The following is a 16,758-nucleotide window of genomic DNA, read 5'->3' as shown; positions in this document are numbered from 1 at the left end:
TATTTTAAAATAAGAATATAATAATTATTTTTGATCTAATATAAAATGAAAGAAAAGATAGAAAAAAATATATGTTTTACTTTTTGTGAAGTTACCATAAATAGTTATTACTCAATTACTCAATTACTAGAATAAAGTCGGTTGAACAGATATTAATGATAAATTAGTAATTGAGTTAGTGTCTGATATAATTTGATAAATAGTATTTATATTCTAGAATAAAGTTATTATGATATTCAACTATTATTCTAGAATAAATAGTTATATTCTAAACGTAAAAAAAAAAAAAAACATAGTTACTCTTAGATTGAACAGGGACTTCGAGTGGGTAAGTATGTCTAGCTTACTATAACGACTCTTCATCTCAAGAGAAGTACAAAAATTTGCCCCCAATTAGTTGATCCAAGGACAACAAACATGAGCACTTTTCGACCCCAATTAAGCAAATATGCACTCGTCTACAACATTCTATTCCTCCAAATATATGCTGCCTAGTCTCGTAGAATTTTAACTATTCATTCCACTTTCAATAAGTCAGTCTCTATCATCACCTTCCAAGTCCTCCTCTTCGCCGGTTGAAGGGCTATACATATCTCCTAGACCTCTGCTAAGAATGCCAAGTCATTGGGACGTAGTTCCTAAACATCTTTAATAAGAGTCCCACTATCATCTCTTGATGATTATTTTGGCCCCGTCTTGATCTTAGCCTCGTTCACCTAGCTTTGTTTGGTTTGAAGTTAAGCTCCGGATTTAATTGGTTAGTTTTAATTTTTTAAAAAGCAAACTTAGTTAGATATAAAAAAAAGAAAAGATAAAAAGAATATAGGTTAGGGTTCCTAAATCAGTTTAGGGGGTCTCTGAATTTAAAACAAATAAGAATAAGGTCAATTCTAAAAAAAGTATTATAATTTCTAATACCAGTATAATATATTCTATTATTTAGTTGAATACTAATATAATGAGTAATAATATGAAAAATAAATAATTATATTTGATGTGATATAAAATTAATATTAAAGTAACACAGAATGGTAAATTTGTACTGAGAATCAATAATATTTTAAATCAAATAACAAAAATACCCTTAATTAGATTAAAATAGTAGTAGTAATTAGATATTATCTAATCTAGGAGTAAAATTATAATTTTAGATTATTATTAAATTAATTTTTAAAAATTGTATGAAATAAGAAGAGAAAATGATATATTAGTATACCAAAAAAAGAGTTAAGTTATTGTTTAATTAATAAGCCATAATAAATAAAGAGACATATATTTTTTTAAAAATTATTTTTATTTCTCAAGTAAATTTGGCTTAGCATTCTTCCTGTCATCATTTATCTTTCACCCAGTCCTGCCACAGGCATGACATAAAGGAGACACATATATAGATATTTTATTTTTTAAGGGAAAAGGAGACACATTCACACATATATTAATCAGAACTCAAGAGTAAACTAGATCCTCTGCTATCTCCCATTACATCGTATACTTGGCAGCAGATTATTAGCTGTAAGAACGGCTGCACAAAATTCCTACACTAGGTGTCTGCAGAGAATCCGCCCCACAAACAAAACTAGCCGTTTATCACACATTCCGCTCCCATCCCGAGTCCCGACTCTCTCAACGTATCCCACATGGCTTCGCCTTTCTCCTACCTCTCCTCGCCGGAAAGCGACGACTCCGCCGTTGACGCCATAATCTCTGAAGCCACCGATCTCTGCGCTCTCGAGCACATCGCATCTCTCAACACCTCCCACCTCTCCGACTCCTCTCTTCTACCCGCTGACCTCGATGCCCGGTTCCGAAAGCTCAAATCTTTTCCAGTCGCCAAACCCCACTCCCAGCCCACTCCGAAACGCCTCGATCATGAGAAGGAGAACGTACCCAGAACTGTGGATCCGAGCGAGAGCATACCCAAGTCGCCAATTGATGCGAACAAGCCAGAAGTCCCAATCCCGAGCCAAGAGAGTGGTGAAGCTGGGAGGTTCTCGCATGAAAAAGGAGACGCCTTTAAGGGTTTGGAACCAAAATTAGGGTCTGGGTTTTCCCCATCACCTTCTAAGTCGCATTGTTCGCGAACAGATTCTCCTTCGCCGCCACGGCAAGCTTGCTGCTTTGGATTCTCGCCGAAGAAGATCCAGAAGAATAGTAAAGCGAAGAAAGATGGAATCTTTGGGCTGGATTTGGATGTTGGTGATTGGGGAGACAGTGATAAGGTTCTCTCTGAACTGAAGCAGCACCGGCAAAAGCTGAAGAAGGCATTGAAAGAGCAAGAGAGAGTGAGGAAGGAGGCAGCCCAGATTGTGAAACAAGCAAAGCAAACGTCGGCAAGGATGAATGCACCTGCACTTGATGATTGGATGAGCGATGACGAAGAGTTCAAGTGATTGGCTCGGCAACTTCCCGTAGTAATCACTTTTCCTTCTCTTTTTTCCTAAACTTAAGAGTAACTATGAAACAGAACAATATATTTTGATGACACTTTCATATGATGAGCAATGAGACAATCGAGATTAAAGGGTAAAGTTTACAATATATTGCTCATAAATTTTGCCTAAAATGTTCTCCCCTCTCTTCCAATTTTGATTCTTGCTAAGCTTGTATATTCAGTGATGAAGATAAAGAAAGAGTTCCAGTTGGGCATGTAACTTATCATAAACGGCAGCTTCTGAATAGATAAAATTACTGAATTCAATATATGCGGTGAAACATATTTGTAGTAAATAAATGTGCTAAAGGCGTGGCATTCTCTGAGGATTTGCAAATCCAACAAGTTTCCAGCATATATTTTTTATCTGGATTCAGTTCTTCTGATTCACAATTTCCCTTGATTGATGGGTGCAACTACTGATGACATTAGGAGAATCCTGACTCTTTCACAAAGGAAGTTTCTTACCAAAAACACCCGGGCAGGTCATCTGTTGCAAATCATTCTCTTTTTGTTGTTGTTGTTGTTGTTATTTTTCATAGAATGAGGTCATTGTCTGAGCTCCACATTCATAATTCATAACACATCCAAGTTGCAGATTCTGCCTGAAAAATGAAAAAGTACTGGTTGGAGAATGCTCGAACTTACTTTGTTCCATATTAACCTTTTGAGGCCAGAAGATTGATAAGAACATATTTTCTCTGGGGACATCTTAAAGCCATCAATCTGATAAAAATAGAGATATAATCTGCGACAGACAAAAGAAAAAGAATTAAGTCAAAAGAGTAGGTGATGTGTAGCTGTCAAAGAAATCTGCATATGATGACTTTTCTTGTCACCATCTGCACATTATTGAACTATTAAAGATGCCTTTCTTCACAACCACTAGAATGCTTTCCTCTACATGGTTTCTGTAGAATGTCATTAATTAATCTTTCCTGTTCTATTTCCTCAAGTAAAGATGTCATATACCATTTCTTGCTAGAATGGAAAACACCACTTTTTCTTTTTGATTTTCATTACCTACTTGAAATACAACAAGAAGTTAGACAGCTTGTATCAGCTGTTTGTAGTCATATCATTAATTTTCTTTCTGCAGAGGGGGAAAAAATATAGTTGTTTCAGCCTTAGGATACTATTGTATAATACAGGAGATCTATATTTGATAATATTAATTTAAGTCATGTCCTTCTTCCTTTTCCTTCTTGATAAATGATAATTGTAGTTGCTTCATAGATCTACTACATGATGAAGATATAATATGATAGAAATACATGACAAGTTCACTAAAACTAGTAACCCTTGGCACCGTTGTATCTGATGTTGTAAAATGCAAAATCTTTATTAGTTAATATCGGGGCACATAAGCACTGATTCGTTAGTCATTCAAGGATTTCATAAGCTAAAATTTATTATAAAAGAACATGTTATTGATTAATAATGTTAATACTTCTGTGAATAGACCAAATACTGTTATTTACCAGGTCACCTAGTATGTCCACGCATAGTCTTTTTTTCAGGGGTAACTACCACTTACAGTCTTTTAGGAGCATACACTATCAATTCTTGTAAAATCATGAAATTCCTCTTGTTGTCATTTCCTTTTGCCTCTTTGCAGATTAAGGCAATAGATTTCCCATTATGCGATACTGATTTGAGACCACTGATTTCCTTTTTGTTATTTTGTTTGACTAGTGAAGATAAAGAAGCTTGCCAACTTGCTGGTAGTCATGTTATTTTTCAATTCACAAAAATGTACAGTGGTTTGCAGTCAAAAGATTCCCTACAAAGGTAGCAGCACATTCATATTGTTGCCCTGCGTTTTTATCTTCTTTTTATCAAGATTCGTTGACAGGAGATATCCATAAATATCCAGCATGATAATTATGATCAATACCAATACTGAGACTGAATATATAAGTAGAACAACATATCTTTGCATGCCCTGTATTTGGTGCTCTCTTTTATACTATGAAACAATGTGTAAGTTTTATATTGACATGCATATCATTATGCAAAATTGCAATACTAGCATTAGCATAAGGAGAATGGCTTTATCTGATGCAAAGTTTTGTTCCTCCTCTGAGGACAGAACAATATTTAATTAACACTTATTGTACTGCCCAAACAAAGACCAGTTCATTATCAAGGCAATTAGAATTTTAGTTATGTTAACCAATAGCTGAAAAACATGCTTGATGATTTACAGATAGTTTTAAAAGAAAGTGAATACTATGTAGTAAATGTTGCCACTGAGGTTCATGATACAATGAGAAGATAATATGCTATTTTTGGTTCCAAACTGTCACACAAACTTATCTGATGAGATTTACATGAATTAACTCATATAATATGCAATATTTACATAGCTTAACCTTGTTAGCTCACATGAAATTCACTGAAGGGTCGTAATGGATTATACCCACCTGTCAGCTTATCCAGAAATTCTGGATATTAGTTAGTTTTTGGCCGCAACTGAGTAACACTTCAGATAAAGCAGAAGTAAGACACTAGTCTAGATTGCATCATTTTCCAAATGCTAGTTCTTTTAAGGACTTCATCGGTGAATTGTATCCATAGGCTATAGTATCTCTCCAAAGTGCTACTCCTGAAAGAAAGCAAAGTATTCAGTTTTTCTTCTGACATTCAGTAATCAGTAGCTATCACATTGTTAAAACTGTGGTATATTTATTATGAGATAAAATGAAGATGAATTGCAGACTCTGATGCATAACAAACTCAAAAATAGCAGATTCATGTCGGATTTAGAAGAATGCCACATTTCATGTGGTCAAATTGGAATAGGCTGTTGATTTTCCAACTGTTCCGTGATTAAAGATATACTCTAGTTCATCGCAACATAGAAATAAGGTCTTAATCTAGAAAATGAGATAACTGAGCCGTGCAGCAAATAACAAATCTAACAAACATTATGAGGAAAACACATTTAGTAATATCAAAAGGAAGAAGAGAGAACCTATCCACAGAAACAAGCCAAGTGTTGCTGTCAAGAAAAAGTCCCGCCGAATACTGTTGAAACTGTAAGGATATAGCATTCCTTTAGATCTAGTAAAACAAACAGTCTACTATAGAGTTCAAAGAGAAGTTCTCGGTAGGCAAGAAACTTACAACGACATGCAAGCCAGATTTCCCCATCCATGAAGGATTGATGCCCAAGATGCACCAGTGAACCTGGAGGTGGATAACAGGACATATGAAACAATGTTAAAATGGACAATTGCTAAGGATGAGATTTGTTCTGCAGAGAAAAACAGATGGTACAATCCTTCAGAGACAGATAAGCAAATAACAAGGAAAACATACGAAACATCAATTTACTCTAAGATCACTACTTCACGCGATGAATCACACATCTTTCCCCAGAGAGTCTAGACTATGTTAAATTTGTTGCTTCGTTCTTATACGACATTAGATCCTACCCAGACCATGAAGTTTTACTAAATTCACTGTGTCATGATAAGAATATCCAAGTAAAATGAAATTTTGAGTAAAAATAGACCAAAGATATTCTTGTATTCTGATGATATGAAACTGAATAGGAAAGACAAAATCAAATTTTTAGGTGTTCGCAACTGCTAAATGGTGACAGAATATACAATGATCACATACCACATTAGATCACGGATGAACAAAGCACGGGGGATCATAAGACCATTTCCAATCATGCCCAACAATATTGTGAGAGCCGATAAGCCTTTAAGGTTATCTGGATTGAGATAAGTAGTCCACTGAACATGATAACAGCCAAGATATTAGTTCAGACAGTCAAGAATTATGACGATCTGAGGTCAATCAACCAAAGCCGAGCAGCTTCATACCATCTGTGCAATGGGCATCCACATGAACAGGAGCGTTGCAGTCCATCCAGATATGGACCTTACAAATCTCACCTTTTCCTCAGCAAGCTTCCCCGTTCGTGCCTGCATGTCTCAGTGACTGCAGAATCAAGAGTTGTTCATGAACAAAATACCATCAAATAGAAGTCTAACTATACAAGGACTGTTCACTGAATCTCGGAAAAAGAGTGCTACAAATGCGACAAAGATACTCTTTCGCTGCGTCCAAGTTCTTCGATCATTATAACTCTTTTAATGCAGCAAGTGTTAAATTTTGAGATATTTGAGTAGATTAGGAAACAGAGATAATAGCCAAATGACCAAATACATGTCAGAGCATACATAGATATGATAAGTCCTCCTGTTATCTATCTATACATCAGAATGTAAAATGTTTGTCTTGTGACCAAGTCCCTTCTAAAATGATGCAATATCATTATTCAGCAATCTGGGCATATGATCAACCAAAATTTCAGCAGAAATCTAAATCGAAATATATATAGAAAACATACCAAGAGAACGACGGAAACTGCCATGATGCAAGAGAGAATTCCAGGCATAACACTGTTTGGGATGAAGGGGACAAACGTCGACCACATCACCTGCAGTATTGTTGTCCCAATTATAAAATCCATCATTCTCCGGCGACAAATTAAATCCAAAATATCTCCTCCATAGCTCTTAATTACCTGAGGAAGAACAGAGAGACCAGAGATGGTGATGAAGTCCTCCCAAAGAAGCCAGACTCCACTTTCAATCCGACCAAAATAATTCAAAAAATTCAACACGAGCCCCAACGCCACGACGGTGGATATCGCCGAGAAGAAGGGCAAGGGCACGGCGCCGGCCACCGCCAGCTGCGCGATCACCACGTAGATCGAGACGACCCCGAGCGTCTGAACAACGATCGCCTCCGTCTCCTTCTTCTTGGCGAAGTATGACAGCAGAGTCATGTTACCGAGAAGCCCCGTAAGCATTCCCTGGAAACAAAATTTATTCGTTCCAAGTTCCAAATTTTGACATCTCTAATCAAGAAAGGATCCAATTCAAGGAGTTTGTTTTAAGGGTCGCTTACGAGCCAGGGGACGGCGAAGAGGGCGGCCTTGTCGCCGGCGAGGAGGTTTCGGGAGTTGAGGAGGATCTGAGGGAGCTGGATGAGGAGGAAGGGGATGTTGGAAGCGCCGGCGAAGCGGGCGGTCGCCGAGTCCCATCTCCGGAATTCCGAGGACTGGGAAGTAAGAGACTAATGTTAAGTTGCCGAGAAAAAGGTGCGACCTCCCTCTGAAGGAAATGGGGTTAGGGGTTACCTCGTCGGAGGGTGCGCGGAGAGAGGCGGACGGTGGCTGGGAGCGGCGGCGGAGGCGGAGGCGGAGGACTGGGCGAGTGGGATTATAATAGAGACGAGGAAAGGGAGAGGGAGAGGGAGAGGGAGGGAAGAGGAGGAGGTGATGAAGAACTGGGGAGGTCGCCGGCGGCGCCGAGTATGAATACTTCATGACAATTGGGAGGGAGGGAGGGAGGGAGGGAGGAGAGTGTTCGATATGGCCGAGTCAGGATATGCCATGTGGCAACGAATATCTATGCGGTGGAACCAGTGCGATGTTGTGGACAAATTAAATGGCGCCACGCGAGAGGGTCAAATATGGGAGTCGACAAATGAGTGGGAGCTACTGTAATGTTTGCACTTGTGGTCGCCATGAAAGTGGATAAAGGCGTGGTTCTGGTTCTCTCTCTCTCTCTCTCACATGGGGTTTTCATCTCAAGTCCAATCCGATAACCCATTTGGCTCCAAAACTGTGGCAAAGAACGTCAACCTCCTCCGCCTCGATATTCGTAAACTGACGACGTGAAGGCGTGCGAGCCGTTAAAGAGATGGACTGGGATCACACACACACACACACTTCTTCCTCTTGTTTGTTTGTTTCATTGTTTGGTTGGTTGGTTGGGGTGGGTTCGCATGGAGTCACTCGGACCACTCGACGCGTCCTTAATATCTCCTCCAACCAATGGCCTCCCTCTCTCCCATATCCTATTCTTCTCACACTACCCAATAATAATAATAATAATGTAGTACTAAAAGGCCTTCCGCTTGGTTTTCACCGCCTCTCTCTCGCTCTCTCTCTCTCTCTTTCTCTACTTTGCCGCTCCAACCAACGGCCTACCCACAGCTTCCCAGGTACGCATCTTGCAATGCCCCGAAAAAAGTTTCCAGCTTTGGATGATCATAGACATCTACTTTTGGGCTTTACTTGGCATTTGGATCACTAGTTTCTTCTTATTGTCTGTGGTACGGATTGAGATTGGGTTGATGGGTTTTGTTCGCTCTCAGTCGCCCATTTCTTGTTTCGTTGATGAATCATGTGGATTGGTTGCTATGTCGAAGTCTTTCCTTGAATGTGTGATTAGGTGTATATGATAAAATACTTGTTGTTTTGCTTTCCTGGTCTTCATCCTTTCAAGTTGCCGATTTTGCGATGATTATGTCGATAAGATTTTGATTAGAAGACCACGACAATTGGGTCCGTTCAATTTTGCACCACTTGTTCTACCAGTTGGGAAGAGCACAATCTAGATCGGCCTTGTGTTGTTCAGACATCTTATATTTATTGTCCGCCTCTTAAAATTTCTCTTTTCTTCTTCAATTGAAGTTAGACACTGGCTTGTTATGTCTTTTGCCACCCAAAATTGGTCCTTGCTTCTGTGATTACTTTCTCTATGTCTGGTGTCCAGAGGCAGCCTTGCTTCGTCTCATGTTCTCTTTTAGTGCAGGACCTTTCCATCACTCTAAAGCCCAAAGTGATCAAGTCTAGGCTGTTGACTTTTGCAAAATTTGTTATCTCCATTCTTATCCCTTTTAATATTTCTCATTGTTTTTTCCTAAACTCGCGATTAAAATGCCATTTAATTCTTTTCTTTTTTTTGGCAAGAAGGTATCTTGATCTGTCTCCTTTTGTCTTATTAGCAGAAACTCAATATATGGTGGTCGGAAGAATCACATGAAGAGAATCTAAAGGCATATGATTTTGTTACTTATAAAAGTTCTACGTTTTATATTAAACTTTAGATGACATGGTTGGCATCAACATACTCCCTGACATCATTTAACAATTTTGCACAGACATAAGAAGCTGGATGATGGCTACAGCTGCAGTTGTCGGGCTAAGAACAGGAAAGAGGCTTTTAAACACTTCATTTTATCCGTCTGACCTAGCCGATAAACTGTTTGCCGTCCCAGATCATGGATCATTGCAATTTTCAGCTGCCTCAGCTAAGAGCGTTGTGTTTGCACAAAAATCTTCTCATTTTGGTGCAAATTCTTCTTCACACAGACACACACAAGCTATTAAGGCACTTACAGAGCATCTGCATACTGCTGCTACATCAACCACTCATGACTGGTCTCCCAGGCCAGACCTGTCGCATGATGGTGATTCCGATCTCGAGTCTTCTATAGAGGTCCTATTCTTGTTGCAGAAGTCTATGCTGGAAAAGCAATGGAAACTTCCATTTGATCGAATTGAGACAGTGCTTGCACCAGAAGAAAGCAGTAGGAAGGTAGGAATAGCTCGTTCCGGGATTTCTGCCAGGCAAAGGAGAACATATACTAGGAGGAAATTTTTTGCTGCCACTTTAAATAGAGGAAAGCCATTGCGTACCACTGTAAGCCCTGACTTGCTACAAGCCCGTAATAGAGGCTACATTAGGGGTGCAGTAAGTGAAGACTTGCTTACTCATGCTGAAGTTGTACATTTATCAAAGAAAATAAAGGCTGGTCTTTTGCTAGAGGAGCACAGATCAAAGTAAGTAATTATTGTATTACAATGCTGAAATATAAACACACATTCTGCTACTTTTTTGGTGATCAATACAGCTCAAACATAGATAATAACACTAGACAACGTAGTCAAAAGATTATCAACAATTACATAGCTGATTTTCACTCAAATATTATTATGGTATCAAATCTTGTACAATTGATCCTGTAAGTTACCTTGTAAGAGTAAAGCATCCTACTCAAAGTCAAGAAAGATTTCAAAATCCGGAATCTGTGCCCCTTGGAAATAAAAGTTCTCATTTCACTATTTCATCATGGCAACATGACTTGGCATTTATTAATTCTCTAGCTTCCGAAATGATGGCTATGACATACTTTGACAATTTAACAATTTATTGCTACTCTTTGTTATTATGTAAAGTAGAAGCTGGACCCATTAGAAAATAGTAAATTTTAACCTATCATTGTCTAGTATCTATCCTTTAAGGGCATTTTGAATTCTCTATATGGAAAATTGCAGAGAGTTTCCTATACTTATGAAGGGCAGATCATTGATGTGGTCCTTTATGTACCTTGCTCTACACATTGGCTTCATATAAGAAGAACTACTAGTTTATTAGGCATTCCGTTTGCTGTTATAAGCTAATTATTTCTGTTTGACACATTTGATGATGAAACAGACTTAAAGAAAAACTGGGAACGGAACCCTCGGACAAACAACTGGCATTTTCACTGAGGATATCACATGCTGAACTGCGCTCAAGGTTGTTTGAATGTTCTCTGGCAAGGGAGAAGCTAGCAATGAGTAATGTTCGTTTAGTCATATCTATTGCCCAAAAGTATGATAACTTGGGAGCTGAGATGGCTGATCTTATTCAGGTACTCCTAATTTTACTGATTTATTTCTTCTTTCTCATTTTATATTATTGATGTACACTCATGAGTAATTATCTTCTCCACTTGAGTCCTACTGCCACATATTCTTGTATTATTTTAATTTTGCATTTCTTTAAATGTGTCTTTATCTTGTAGGGTGGTCTGATTGGTCTTCTTCGTGGGATAGAAAAGTTTGATTCTTCCAAAGGCTTCAGAATTTCTACTTATGTATACTGGTGGATACGTCAGGTGAGTCTTGACAGACTTTGCTAATTGACTTTGTATTCCACATAGCTACTTCAGACAATGGTTGCTAAATAGACCACTATATTCCGAAAAATAGTACCTAAGTTTCCATGTCTAGTTTCTGGATGACAGTGATTACATAATTACTAGCTTGTTAGATGATTATAAATAATTGTTGTTGATCTCTATTATATAACCTACTTTCCATAAAATCCTTTGATATTTCGTGATTCCTTGAAAAGTAGCCCAGCCTCCAATAACTTATTATATACTGATAATTTATCAGTGGGTACTTATTCATAAAGATATATCCATAAGTTCATCAAATTTCCTCAATTTCCAGCCTTTGGCATCCTTAGTCACCGCCTGGCTCTATGTGGGTCCACGTATATTATCAACAGTTCCTCAGAATTCAGCAAGATGTCACCTTCATGCTAAGATTTAAGCCTTTCATTTCCCACTACATTTATGTGAAGCAAATATTTGCAATTTTGTATCTCATAAAATGATAAAATCATTTCTTGTGTCTTTTTGTCTCTTCTGAAAGCAGAAATTTCACAATATGATCCATCACTTTTCTGGTTAATTGCAGAAATAGATCCATCTTTCCCACAGAATGTAATGCAGCTTAAAGGAACAACGATGAGATCTAATCAACTAGTAATTTGCCTAATAAATGTGAACTGAATAAGAGAAAACAGCCACACCAAATTCATTCTTATATCTGGAGATTAAGGTAGAATTGGTTTAGCCAAACTCTCACATAGACATTGCCCAAGATTGTATATAGCGATCTAATGTATTTTAGAAAATCCATGCGTTTGATAAAGTATTGAATTGTCATGCAACATCCAGCAAGAAGAAAAAGCTTACTTTGTAGATGGTCCTCTGTCCTGGATTGTACTATTTCCCCAGAATTTTCTGGAGTGTACTATTTTCCTAGAACTTCCTGAATGATCAATCCCCTTACTGGTCCAGTTAAAATCTTCTACAAACCTTAACCAGTCTCATTCTCTTCTTTGTTTCCATTAGTTACACCTAAAGTTCCTCTATTGTGTAACAATCTTTAGTAGTGTGATTTTTATATTCTGTACAGAATCTTGAACAGTATAATACTCCAAACTTTTCCTTTTCTTCATGAAAAACATCTTATTCAATGGTATTTGTTTGTTTCTAGGGTGTTTCGCGAGCATTGGTTGAGAATTCAAGAACTCTCCGACTACCTACACATTTGCATGAAAGGTTAAGCTCAATACGCAATGCAAAGATTAGATTGGAAGAGAAAGGAATTACGCCATCAGTAGATGTAAGATGAAGTTCACCACAACTAAAGTTGGTTAAATGCATTGTGATGTTCCATTCCAGTTTTTGAGAACTGATGTTCCTTTCCAGCTATTATTTATGAACTTTGCCACATTAGTTACAGTTTGTTGTGGGAACATATGTCCTGATAAAATTTCAAAAACATTCTCGGTCCAATATAACCAATACTGTGTTGATTTATCTGCATTTCAAGTTCAATTGGCTGTTTCAAACTTTCAATTGACCCTTGATAAAGTCTGCTAAAGATGTTTCCTTGCCTGTTACTAACAGGCAGACCTTTTACTTAAGAAGTTATCAGAGTTAGTGTTAGATTGCAATCTCCATAGAACTGAGTAAACAACCAGCAAGATTTGCAATTTTGGCATCTGGAATTATCATTTAATATTGTTTGTTTTCATTAGAAATAGTAAGTTGTAATTCATTTTCTTTCATGTCAATTTTTATTAAAGCAACTGAGCAGTGGTGAAACTACACCTCTATTGACGTCTTTCTTAATGGAATGTTTTATTTGATATTGTTCAGAAACTAGCAGAGTCCCTTAATATGTCACAAAAGAAAGTCCGAAATGCTACAGAGGTACTGCTTTTTAATCTGACTTTCTTGCTGCTCTTCCTGCTTGGGATACTCCTGTAATTCTGTTCTTTCTTTCATTCTCATATAAATGGTCATATCTACAGGCTGTCAATAAGGTGCTTTCCCTTGACCGCGAAGCCTTCCCCTCCCTGAACGGCCTTCCAGGCGAGACCCTTCACAGTGTACGTCTTGCTTTCCCAGTTTTGCGCAAATTTGAAAAATCTTTTCCTACTTGAATTTTATTTCTTTGACATAACCTTGTTTCTTTACTCTATTCTCAGTATATCGCAGATAAGAACCTTGCAAACAACCCCTGGCATGGATTTGAAGAGTGGTCTGTTAAGGTAATTATAGAGTGTGCTTTAGTAGAATGAGAGTTGGCTAGGTCCTACATCCCTTGAAGGACATTTCTTCTCTGCCCTGTCCTCTCCCTTGGCCAAGAGGGAGACTTCAAATCAAAACCAGGTCTTGGCAAGAACATTGAACATATAAAGTCATCTCACTTTTCATTGGACAAAGAGGCTTGGTCTATGTCCTGTGATCAGCTAGAACGTCCATCTATCCTGGGCTTGATGAGTCAAGAGCAGGAGAAGAACTTGATGAATGGATTGTCAATCTGACACATGTTGTTGTCTTCAATTAATCGGCGTTCTATTGTTCTAGTTAAAAAAAATTCATGTTTACTGCTTCCAGAATTCTGGCATATTTTTGACATCTCAGAGGCTTCCATGTCACTCATTTCAGGATGAAGTAAACAAACTTCTACTTTCAGCACTTAGCAAGCGGGAGAGAGACATCATACGACTCTATCATGGTCTAGACAATGAATGTCACACATGGGAGGATATCAGTAGACAGTAAGTAATATATTGGATCCAATTTCCAGAATTTTTCTTGGATTTAGAAGTTCAAGTATAGATCAATAGTGTTCCATTACTTCAATCTTGGGTGTTTACTTCTGCAATCATGATGCCAAGCTGTTCTATATTTTTTTTCTTCTAGTCCATGGGTCTAATCTGATATTAATGTTAAGTTACTGATTGCAATTACCTATGCAAAACCATATTTTTCATTGGCAAATGTATGTGGAACTTATATCTCTGTATTTACATGTTCCAGACTTACTAATGCAGACCCATGCTTCTTACAAGAAAAGAAAAAACTAAGCAAACTGAACAAAGAAACTAACAAACTACAAGTCCCTGAAGAATTCAAGAATTGTTCTGAAAATAAAATGAGAAACATTTCTGACCAAAAGAATTTCCTATGGCCTCTTTATTGTATTCTTTCCCTGAAAGCCATCAGTTTCAGCGGAAGTTTAATGATATTGAAAACTGAATCTCATTTTGTGAGCAATACTAAATTACTGATCCCTCTTGTCCTCTTGGCCCCCCCTGATTCTATCCTTGCCATCTTGGATCGATCTAGTTCTTTCCCCTAAGAAAAATTGTGTGGGTTGATGGTCAAGGTTCTGTTACGTGTTTTTCTCATTGATGTTGTTCTCTTTTGTTTCTTGTTAAATTTTATTAGCTTCTTTGTTGTTGCGGCTGCTAAAACTTGGCTAACTGATTGGCTTGGGAACTTTCCCAAACTTTCAAGAGATATAAATTAACATAAATTCTGTAATCTCTGTAGCTGCCAATAAATATCATCTGAGGCAGGAAACAAGTTATTCTTTGTATGCATGTTCCACTTTTAAACTTCAACAAGAAATGATTGTTCTTCACTTGTCCTTTAGAAATAGTGAGATGAGAACAAAAATTTGAACTCTGTTTATCTTACCGATGTGATTGATGTGAGATCAAGTATAGCATATATAGAAAGTATTCTCATTTGTTCTAACCTGAGCAAAAGTGTGATCTTAATTATGGTTTAGGATCTTCAATCTTCATATGTACGGGATAGACTCTGGTAACAAGCTTTGGGTACTCTAATAAAAAGTTTAGGCATACTGATGAACTTAATTCTGCATTAGCATACACTGTTGTAATCATATACAAAAATAGGCAACTATGGGTTTGCTGATAATGACAAATATTGATCAGGTTTGGTTTATCAAGAGAGCGAATCCGGCAAGTGGGACTTGTCGCCATGGAGAAGCTGAAACATGCAGCAAGGAAAAGAAGATTGAAGGCAATGTTGGTCAAACATTGAAATGCTTGATACTTTATCAGAATTACACACGTTGTATATATATGAGAAAATAGGAAGCATGTCATTTTAAGATTTAATGCTCACCTGAAGATAATTATACATGTAAATGTGTGACAGAGAGATTTTGACAAGAATCTTTATATCTGTAATCATCTCACTTGCAATAAGATGGATTATTATTTTTTGGTTTGATGTTGTAAATGTATATTTTTAAAGTGAGGTTGGTTGTTTGTTATGTGCTTGCAAATAAGAACAGATGACCTTATTCTTGTTCTTTGTCTAAGCAAGAAAATCATCTGAATGCTAGCTCTACTTGAGTTGAAACTGGTCTGTTTTTCAAGTACCCTCATGAACTTTTTATATCTATATAGACTTCTTGAATTAAAAGAAAAAGTAACGATATAGACTCTCTGAACTAAATATGCAAGAATTATGATTGTAAGTGTTAGACATATTTTGTTACCGATTAAAAAGTGTTGCGATATCCACTTCTGATGAAATTCAGACAATTTAAAGCTCCTACTCTTGCAAATAATGGAAGAACTTTGTTACTTGAATAATCTGTCAAATTATATATACTTGAACTACACAACCAGACTGAACTCAATTACTTCAAGTTTAAAACTATTATCTTTGACGAAAAAGGTCGCATATGCCTTCCATTACTTGCATATTAGATTAGCATAATTGCATGAGCTATTTTTGTGTATCAAAACCAATGCAACCAATCCAGTTGATTCACATTCAAGATCTCAGTAAGCAGATTAAGATATAACAGAGTTATCTAAACTAAGTCAGGAGAAGACACCAAACTTACACCATCAATTACTTCTGAGGGTTTATATTTGTTGAGCTATCGAAGATGAGATATTAGAGGAAACTGAACCCCTCATGCATCTACTGCCAAGGATTTAGGTTCCTCTAATTCTCACCAGCGCAATCGCCAAACAGTTTACCAAACTGTTAGGTATCTCCACAACCCATAAGCTTGATTATCTCCAATTCTCACATTCGATATGTATAGAACAATCAAGCGATTTGCCACCGGTAGATCACCAGGTACTTGAAGGTGAGATATTGGAGGAAACCAAACTGGTAATCTCGCCACAAGTTTGATTTCCTCCAATACTCACATTCAATACTCGATTTAACAAAACAGTAGAGAGAGAGAAAAAAAAAAAAAAAAAAAAAAAAAAAACAGAGAAGCTGTTTGATAATTGAGCCACTAAAGATCAACGAATACTAAGCTGAAGAACTATTTAATGGAGCTGCTATTTATAAGCATCTTGGGAAAGATGTTTTTCTGAATCATGCCAAGTGCATGCCCATCACCTTCTTTGACACCTAGGGTTTATAATGTGTGAAGTGTGTGGATCCTGTCACGAAATAACAACTCCATTCGTATCAGCTCCACTCATGAGAATCATTAAGTAAAGATGATAAAGAGGTTAGATTCACCAGCGAATGCTGGGGGGATTGTTAGTTAATCAACTTTTAAAGCAGTTCATGCTTTCCAGCTGACC

The 16,758-nt window shown here is 37.3% G+C and overlaps 3 protein-coding genes across 6 annotated transcripts; 2 read left to right on the top strand and 1 right to left on the bottom strand.

Moving 5' to 3' along the window:
* Positions 1-1,372: 1,372 nt before the first annotated feature.
* Positions 1,373-2,536, top strand: LOC140775801 (uncharacterized). Its single transcript, XM_073119244.1, has one exon. The coding sequence runs from the start codon at positions 1,638-1,640 to the stop codon at positions 2,388-2,390; it is 753 nt and encodes a 250-aa protein (XP_072975345.1). The 5' UTR covers positions 1,373-1,637; the 3' UTR covers positions 2,391-2,536.
* Positions 2,537-2,679: 143 nt separating this feature from the next.
* On the bottom strand, positions 2,680-7,908 carry LOC140775791 (maltose excess protein 1-like, chloroplastic). 2 transcript variants are annotated; one of them, XR_012106815.1, is made up of 10 exons: positions 7,596-7,908; positions 7,364-7,516; positions 6,978-7,268; positions 6,801-6,890; positions 6,271-6,372; positions 6,062-6,180; positions 5,561-5,623; positions 5,409-5,470; positions 4,858-5,039; positions 2,680-3,179 (listed from the first exon to the last, which is right to left on the bottom strand). XR_012106815.1 is itself a non-coding variant. In XM_073119228.1 (9 exons), exons 1-9 carry the CDS (start codon positions 7,782-7,784, stop codon positions 4,957-4,959), a joined length of 1,152 nt encoding a protein of 383 aa, XP_072975329.1. In that variant the 5' UTR covers positions 7,785-7,908; the 3' UTR covers positions 4,645-4,956. The 2 variants fall into 2 exon arrangements, 1 of the variants encoding a protein (XP_072975329.1); XM_073119228.1 differs by lacking the exon at positions 2,680-3,179 and having other exon boundaries at positions 4,645-5,039.
* A 97-nt stretch (positions 7,909-8,005) lies between these two features.
* On the top strand, positions 8,006-15,427 carry LOC140775773 (RNA polymerase sigma factor sigA). Of its 3 annotated transcripts, none has more exons than XM_073119217.1 (11): positions 8,311-8,464; positions 9,251-9,301; positions 9,407-10,088; positions 10,744-10,942; positions 11,096-11,188; positions 12,363-12,491; positions 13,031-13,084; positions 13,186-13,263; positions 13,363-13,425; positions 13,826-13,938; positions 15,127-15,427. In XM_073119217.1, the coding sequence occupies exons 3-11, from the start codon at positions 9,421-9,423 to the stop codon at positions 15,233-15,235; spliced, it is 1,506 nt and encodes a 501-aa protein (XP_072975318.1). In that variant the 5' UTR covers positions 8,311-8,464; positions 9,251-9,301; positions 9,407-9,420; the 3' UTR covers positions 15,236-15,427. The 3 variants fall into 3 exon arrangements, with proteins under 3 accessions (XP_072975303.1, XP_072975318.1, XP_072975310.1); XM_073119209.1 differs by having other exon boundaries at positions 8,318-8,464; positions 9,254-9,301; XM_073119202.1 differs by lacking the exon at positions 9,251-9,301 and having other exon boundaries at positions 8,006-8,464.
* Positions 15,428-16,758: the final 1,331 nt, after the last annotated feature.

The sequence above is a fragment of the Typha angustifolia genome, chromosome 2 (assembly GCF_048772165.1).
Source record: "Typha angustifolia cultivar Huaian chromosome 2, ASM4877216v1, whole genome shotgun sequence".
NCBI lineage: Eukaryota > Viridiplantae > Streptophyta > Magnoliopsida > Poales > Typhaceae > Typha > Typha angustifolia.
This window is presented reverse-complemented; position numbering and strand designations above follow the sequence as displayed.

Excerpts from the sequence above, each read along its gene's own strand:
- LOC140775801 (XM_073119244.1), top strand. The coding sequence starts at position 1,638 with ATGGCTTCGCCTTTCTCCTACCTCTCCTCGCCGGAAAGCGACGACTCC.
- LOC140775791 (XM_073119228.1), bottom strand. The coding sequence starts at position 7,784 with ATGAAGTATTCATACTCGGCGCCGCCGGCGACCTCCCCAGTTCTTCAT. Across the intron at positions 6,891-6,977 it reads GTCTCTCTGTTCTTCCTCAG|GTGATGTGGTCGACGTTTGT; the intron begins GTAATTAAGAGC and ends ACAATACTGCAG. Across the intron at positions 5,040-5,408 it reads TGGCTTGTTTCTGTGGATAG|GAGTAGCACTTTGGAGAGAT; the intron begins GTTCTCTCTTCT and ends GCTTTCTTTCAG.
- LOC140775773 (XM_073119202.1), top strand. The coding sequence starts at position 8,161 with ATGGACTGGGATCACACACACACACACACTTCTTCCTCTTGTTTGTTT. Across the intron at positions 10,943-11,095 it reads AGATGGCTGATCTTATTCAG|GGTGGTCTGATTGGTCTTCT; the intron begins GTACTCCTAATT and ends TTTATCTTGTAG. Across the intron at positions 13,085-13,185 it reads AAGTCCGAAATGCTACAGAG|GCTGTCAATAAGGTGCTTTC; the intron begins GTACTGCTTTTT and ends TCATATCTACAG.